This window comes from Anneissia japonica, unplaced genomic scaffold, assembly GCF_011630105.1.
Source record: "Anneissia japonica isolate Jap-2015-1 unplaced genomic scaffold, ASM1163010v1 scaffold1302_len1884557_cov193, whole genome shotgun sequence".
NCBI lineage: Eukaryota > Metazoa > Echinodermata > Crinoidea > Comatulida > Comatulidae > Anneissia > Anneissia japonica.
The window spans coordinates 363,946-371,105 of record NW_022736804.1 but is presented as its reverse complement, the minus strand read 5'-3'; the positions used below and the strand labels follow the sequence as shown (position 1 = coordinate 371,105).

At 34.6% G+C, this 7,160-nt stretch overlaps 2 protein-coding genes across 4 annotated transcripts in view; one reads left to right on the top strand and one right to left on the bottom strand.

The window, feature by feature from the left end:
- LOC117116896 (adhesion G protein-coupled receptor L2-like) overlaps positions 1-5,398 on the top strand; it is an 18,620-nt gene extending 13,222 nt beyond the window's left edge. For 2 of the 3 annotated variants that reach the window (XM_033261021.1, XM_033261020.1), the window contains exons 17-22: positions 727-953; positions 1,227-1,287; positions 1,512-1,615; positions 2,174-2,342; positions 2,862-2,945; positions 3,162-5,398. In XM_033261021.1, coding sequence (XP_033116912.1) covers positions 727-953; positions 1,227-1,287; positions 1,512-1,615; positions 2,174-2,342; positions 2,862-2,945; positions 3,162-3,317 — 801 coding nt within the window. In that variant the 3' untranslated portion in view covers positions 3,318-5,398. Of the gene's footprint in view, positions 1-726; positions 954-1,226; positions 1,288-1,511; positions 1,616-2,173; positions 2,343-2,861; positions 3,129-3,161 lie in introns of those variants that run through there. The other variant, XM_033261022.1, reaches the window with a different exon arrangement.
- LOC117116897 (cytochrome b5 reductase 4-like) overlaps positions 3,695-7,160 on the bottom strand; it is a gene marked incomplete at its 5' end in the record, with an annotated part of 23,606 nt that continues 20,140 nt past the window's right edge. The window contains 4 exon segments of the mRNA XM_033261023.1: positions 3,695-5,527; positions 5,645-5,812; positions 6,180-6,266; positions 6,567-6,714. Of these exon segments, the coding sequence (XP_033116914.1) occupies positions 5,473-5,527; positions 5,645-5,812; positions 6,180-6,266; positions 6,567-6,714 (458 nt within the window). The 3' untranslated portion in view covers positions 3,695-5,472.

Sequence of the window (7,160 nt, the reverse complement as noted above, 5' to 3'; positions counted from 1 at the left end):
TTTGGTGATAATATGTAAGACATTTTCTGTTTTTTCAAACCAAGTACCCATCCTTTCCAACAGTTTCGATGTTCTTTGCACGAACATCATATTCAGATGTTCAGCTTCAATCTATTGATACTGGGATAGGAATGATTGCAATAAATGTGTACCGGTATTGGGTTTGAGTTCAGACTGACGGCTCTATTGTTAAGCGACCGACAAATGTTCTATTTTATTAAACCAAGTAACTTGAACTGTCCTTTCTAACAGTTTCGATGGTCTTTATACGAATCATCTTTAGATGTAAGTCTATTGATAGGAGTGACTGCAATAATGTGTAGGCCTACCGGTAGTGAGACTGACGGCTCTATTGTTAAGCGATCAGGCCACCTAAATTGGTGTGCGTTTTGCTCAACAAGAGCCGTCAATCTGAAGATGATGTTCGTGTAAAGGTCAGTTCAAGTCACTTGGTTTGACAAAACAGAAAATTCTCACACCTATATAATAATGTAGCATGATATAGAGGCCTACATAGTTAAGATATATGCCAATGAACGCCCCTCCCCATAACCATGAACAATGCTTTTACTGAGAGGCAAAACCACTATTGTTTCTCAATGACCTATAAACATACATTACCATACACATATGTTTATATTAGGCCCATATATAGTAATAAATACATGTAGGCCTATATAAACAGATACAAACAATGGTTTTGTCACTTTTTCCTGAATATTTTAGGGTGCCTGTAAGTTCGTCGCCGTTTCCCTACATTTATTCCTCTTAAACTCTTTGATGTGGATGTTGGGAGAAGCCGTGTTTTTGATATTTAAAGTAGTGAAGAAGACGCCTAGCAAATTTAACAAATTACGCAACTATCTAATCGTCTGCTATGGAACGCCAGTCGCCATGGTTGCAGTGTTATTTTCGTTTGGCAACGAAACCTACGCTCCAAAATCATCGAAAATGTAGATCTTAACTTCCATTATTTATAATAATTATTATTATTACATTTATATGATCTAACTAGTGTAGGCCTAATAACGTAGGCCTATGTATTTAATTATTATTATTGATCTAAAGTGCAGTAAACCAGTAAAATAAGAAACCAATTGGATTTAATATTTTGATATCAAATTTGCAAATCCTATACCTTAAGTACACTATTATTGGAGTTCACATAATGCAGTAATTTGTTGTAAAATTAATTTTTAAGTCTTGAATTATGAATTATATTTTAGCTGTTGGCTGAGTGATTTAGGGTGCTGGGCAGTAGTCGTACCTGTAATTATAATTGAAATTGTAAGTACCCAAGACCTGGTATCTTTTAATTTTTGAATGTCTTTCTACTTTCACAACCCAAAACAATTAATATATAAATATATTATAAAATATATTTTATAAACGATTAATATATAAATAGGCCTATACTATAAAATATAATATATAATTATTAGATACATAGGCCTACTATATAGGCCTATTGATTGATTGATTGATTATTAAATATTTTCATATATTATTAGTTCAACGTGGTCTCATTGGGTTTCTTGATCCGCATAATCTATCAGCGATCAAGAAAGATACATACAAGATCGGATAACATCCAGAGGCAGCACAATAAAACAAAGTGAGTTAACGCTAGCACTATTGCGTTCACACGTCATCATAGCGTCAACACCTACCATGAAGATGTACCGTAGGTAGCTAGCTAGCTTGGAAGTTAAAAATGCGCACTTCCAAAATCAAACCACCAAACGTCTAAAGTAACCCAACTCGCTAAGCCTCCTAATGAATAAAACTCGGACAATTTTTTTTTATCAATTACATTAACACATCCCGGTGCAGTAACTTTTAAAGTAAAGTGCTTCATACGTCATGACTTCGTTTATATTCAACACTTAATCCGTTCATAGGTCATAGATGCGTTTTATATGTCACAGTGCGTTCACACTATATCAATTCATGTAAGCCTATAATAAAATAATTAGCAGTCAGGCGATATTATAAGCCCAAAATATTTTATCTCCGCTAAAACATTTTATCGACTTTGAAAATAATTATTATGGAAGGTTATGTATTTAAACGACCATCAATTTTTTTCTTACATAAATTGACGAAAAAATACATTTATGTATCATGGTATCTTCTTATTTTGAATTTTTTTCTTTCAAAAACCATTTTATAGGTCAGCCGTTAAGGGGACACTCATGTTGTTACCATTGCTCGGTATAGCATGGGTGACCGGCCCACTACTTACCGCTACTGATTCTATCGTCATAGAATATATATTTGTCATCACAAACTCGCTACAAGGAGTGTTCATCTTCATCGTATATTGTGTAATGGATAACGAGGTATGTAATAACTATAAATACGTGTTACCATGAGCTGGATTCTAGTTTGTAGGTGTATAATAACCCATCTCCCGTAAATTCATAATTATTATTAATATTTGCATGTTTTTACTATTTTATTATACTTCAATTGTCTCGAGGAATCAGTGTCATTGTGTAACACAATGCACAGCAAAATAATATTAATAATTCATATATGTTAGGAAATTTTGTTTAACTAGATTACACAGAAGGGATTTTTTCTAACTTAGGACCCCTGGTGTATTATTATTATTATTTTGTTATCGTTATTATAAATCATAATCATCATAATTATAAATATGAATTATTAGCATTCATTAAGAGTTTTCATTTAAATGAACTTACAAATTCAACAACTGAACAATTACTTGTACAAATGTTGTGGTTCTCCATTAAACGTTATGAATTAAACCTTGAACAAGAATATTTTGCTAACTGTAATCACGATTGGTAAGCCTAATAAATACTGTTTGTTTGCATGGTGTTTCTCAAACAAAGGTTCGCGCAGCAAGTAAACGATGGATAGCGAAGAAACGAAGCGTAGCTTTGCATACGAACCGCTCATCCAATACTCAGCCAAAGGTAAATATCATCAATCAATGGTATTTCATTTGTGGGGAGAAAAACAAACTATAATCATCAACTATCATCACGATCGTCACCATCATTAATCATCATATATCTTCATCATCGTGACCATCAATCACCCTCACCAACCATAAAATAAATGTTCATCATCATCATCATCACTGTCATTATTATTATTATTATTATAACCATCATTAATCTCCAACACAGGTAGCAACTATCGAGACAACTGGGGGAGTGTCGAACAATGTTGTCAGGAGACCACCTATAAAAGCTTGGGCTGAGCGGCGCAACAAGTCGTCTGATTTGTTTGAGGAAGAGAGGGAGACTGCAGCACAAAATTCTCACTCAAATTCTGGACAATGACAAGTGGAATACTCTCAACACAGCACGTCGTATTTGATTGGTCGCACGAGCAGCACAACTCCTCACAAGAGCGGCTCGAACTCCTTGCTGTTTTTTAACGAGCACACCCCGAGATCCGCGGAAAAGGACCAGTCGAATACGCCTACTGTTTGATAAAAGATATACATTTAGCAACCTATCACAACTACGAAGCGGATTTATTCAGAAAACCTGATCACACGAAATCACATTAAGTGTTGACTCAGAAAAACCAGGCAAAACATAATCAGCTGGGGCTTGGATGAAACCCACTACAAGACAGATACAGTATGCATTTACATCACAAATGTTTAGCAAGATGATGCACCTAACAAGAATTTGCAACCACAAACATTTACTTATATTTTGTCATGCCACATTTATTGTAGATCATCTTCCTTCATGTTAATAATATAACAGTGTAGTTTTATATAGAGCCGTATCCATCTAATATAAGATGCTCAGGGCGCTTGATATGTAAACTAGGAACTCTATCAATGACTTTCTCTGCCCCTAAGGGAGGGTCCCTTTGTGTCTGTGCTACCTGGTAATGCGGTACCAGCAACTCTTGTCGTCCACCACAGGGGCTGTCTGTTTCAGTAGACCGGGGTATCCCCCTACTTGTCTTGAATAATGAACTGGGTTCTTTCTAGTGCACACAAGCCATTGTGTACACTGGGCCTACGGTTTACAGTCCTTATCTGTGAAGACTTGTTCTACCCCAGGAACCATAGGCGAGCGTGCCATTCGAATTAGCACTGATATTATGGCTGTAGGTTGCGTTGACCCTGCTAATCGCTCAGCCAGTCGACTCGCTGAATGTTACAAATTTCTATCTTCAATTTTCTCAAATTCATGGCATAGGCCTACAATGCTTGTACGATGGTTGACACAATGCTGTCTGTTGATTGTCGGTCATCATAGAAAACATTGCGTTCTCTATGAAACACCACATTGACCGACAACCACAATATCTGCCTGCCTTAACTACAGTAGTGCAAGTACAATACCTAACACTACACTACAGTACACAATATTCAATAAACAGACAGTTGTAAACAGTATACCAAATTTTACCCATTAAAAATATTTTGTAATATATTTAAAACTGTATATAAATTCTGAGATTGTTTATAAAAAATCTTATATTTACAAAATCATACACAAACTATGTAAAACCAATTATGCATTAAATATAAATATAAAACATATAACTTCAAACGAAAAATGGATAATTTTGTCACAAATGTACTTTGGTATATTAGACTTACATAGCCATAGGTAGGGCGTGTTTATCATCTGCATTAGAAGTATTTTCTCAGACTAATTTGAATATTCTTATTAACTTTTCTCAAGTTAAAAAATAATATTTATATTAGAAAGTATAATACATACTCCAAGTATTACTTGGAGTATGTATTATACTTTCTTATCTGAGATTAATCAGTGGACCTTTCGGTTAATATTTATATTTCTCTTTAAATTAATCCTGATTGAGGTTAAGATTATAGGTAATTGTAATTCTTCAAAAGAAAGATCTGTCACATTGTAGCCTGGTTCTCAGGAGAGCCCTAGTATCCGGATCGGGAGCTAACCGTTAGCGCTAACCGTTAGCACCTGCGTGGATCGGATTTGCAGGATCGCATCGGATCATGCAGGATTGGATCCGGATCCTGCTAATTCAACCCACAAAGCTGGGCACTCACTGCATCGAATGACGGTTCTACAAATCAAACTCCATTCCCAGTGAACGCTAGATGACGCGAAGCTGCATGCTGATTGTCGGTGGCATGTCTGTTTAGATGGTCTTTGAAATGACCCGTTGCGCACATGTCATGCCATTGCGTTCTTCATAGGATCACGTTGGCCGAACAACCATTGGGGTGCAGTGGGTGCCTGCATTTCCTGTTTTGTTATTCTACCAACTGGGCATGACGCCAAGGTAGAATAAACTCTTATATTTTCGTCTATCAGAGATGTTTTGTCAAATTGAATTTTGTGAACAATACTTAATTTACCTTTTTATCAAATTTGAATAAATATACTCATAGAATTAAGTGCAATAATAGTTGCTGTGATCTCGTATCTTGAGATGTACACTGGTGGTTTATTTTGCAGATGAAGACGGGTAGGTATTTTATGACGTAAATAGATGAATCGAATCCATAGAGTATCCACAATCTTTAACAACTCTGTAAAATAACAGGCAGTTTGATTATAAACAGCTGTTAAACTATTAATACATATCATTTAAAATTGACATAAATGCTTTAATCAACTAAAATATGGTAATTCATATGAATACTAACGTTAAAGCTGTGCGTGTGAACGGAGTCGGGCCACAAATGCAGATCAATCTGTTTTTGGTAATTCCCTGCGGATCTTTCAAATGTTCCTCCATGATTTCGCTCCGTATCCTTCCTGTTAACCCCTTCCATGAGTCACAGGCTTCAGATAACACATTAGTAACATTCAACCTATGAGCAAAGATAGAAATTCCAATGTCAAATTTGAGATATCAGCCTATTTGTAAAATTAGTATTAGTATTAGTATATTTCCCCATGTATAAGGCCCTTCTGCATGAATTTAGCCAATTTTTTTTTTTGTTTTTTGTGGGGGCTGGGGGGGGGTGGGGAATGATGTTATTTTTTTCAAACTGCCAGCATGTATTTTAATTTGTAGGACCAATTTTTGAACACTGTATACCAAAGGAATTACAATAATAAAAACCAATGTTTTCACATCAAATTACTGCCATCAATCACCAATAGAACTTATATTTAACACAAATTTGGGTGTAAAGTTATTCAGTAGATTAAACCAAAATAATTGAAAATTTTTACCTTTCATGTATCTTCATTAAACTATCCAGTTCTTGTTTCCATAAAATATCTTCTTGTGTTTTGTTGAAGAAAAATAACTTAATTTTCCTGAAAAAATACAGTATAATTATTATTAATATTTTATTATCATTTTTACTATTTTTATTATTTATTTCCGACCCTGACTCAAAATGTTACTAAGCTAAGGCAAAACAAAAATTTTAAAAAATATTTATTTTGTTTTTATTGGAGAATGAAGTAAGGTCGATTTCAAAATGTCGGGTTTTTGAACTTTGCAGAATATATACATGCCAGAAATGATTTATTCTTATCCTGTTATTGGCAAATTATACCTCCATGGCCGAATCACGGTGACTGAAGCAAAACAATCAATAATCAACATATTACCTTGTGGAAGGAAAGATTAAACTGTGGTTGATTAACCTGACCATCGGTGTGAATCCACTTCCAGCTGCAAGCAATACCAGTTCTTGACACGACTGTAACCTTGGCTCCGAGAACGAGCCTTCAAAGTCACTTATTTCAATACAATCACCTGTAAGGTCCAATAAATATTATTAATTATAATCCTTTGAAGAACTAATATCATATATATCATATGATGTCATTCATTTTGTCGATAAAAACATTAAGAATCTATGAGGTACTGCATACCACTAATGAAAGATGCACTTTGGGAGTACAAAGAATTATCGACAGGAAAGTTGAACTTGGGGTTACAAAAGATTGTATTAAATAAAATAATTGCTGTTAATCATTACACTAAAACCTTCAGGACTATTGTTGCTGTGTCTGGTCTTAATGTAGTATTCAAACCACTAATTGTCTTAAAGTCTTTATGAATAAGCGAGGTAACATTTTACTTACAATTGTTCCCTTGATTGGAGAAAACTCAATGTAAGATCTGTCTCTTATACACATCTAGATGTGTATAAGAGACAGGGGTACTACGGTAGGTCTCTAATTTTTTAAATTTTAAAG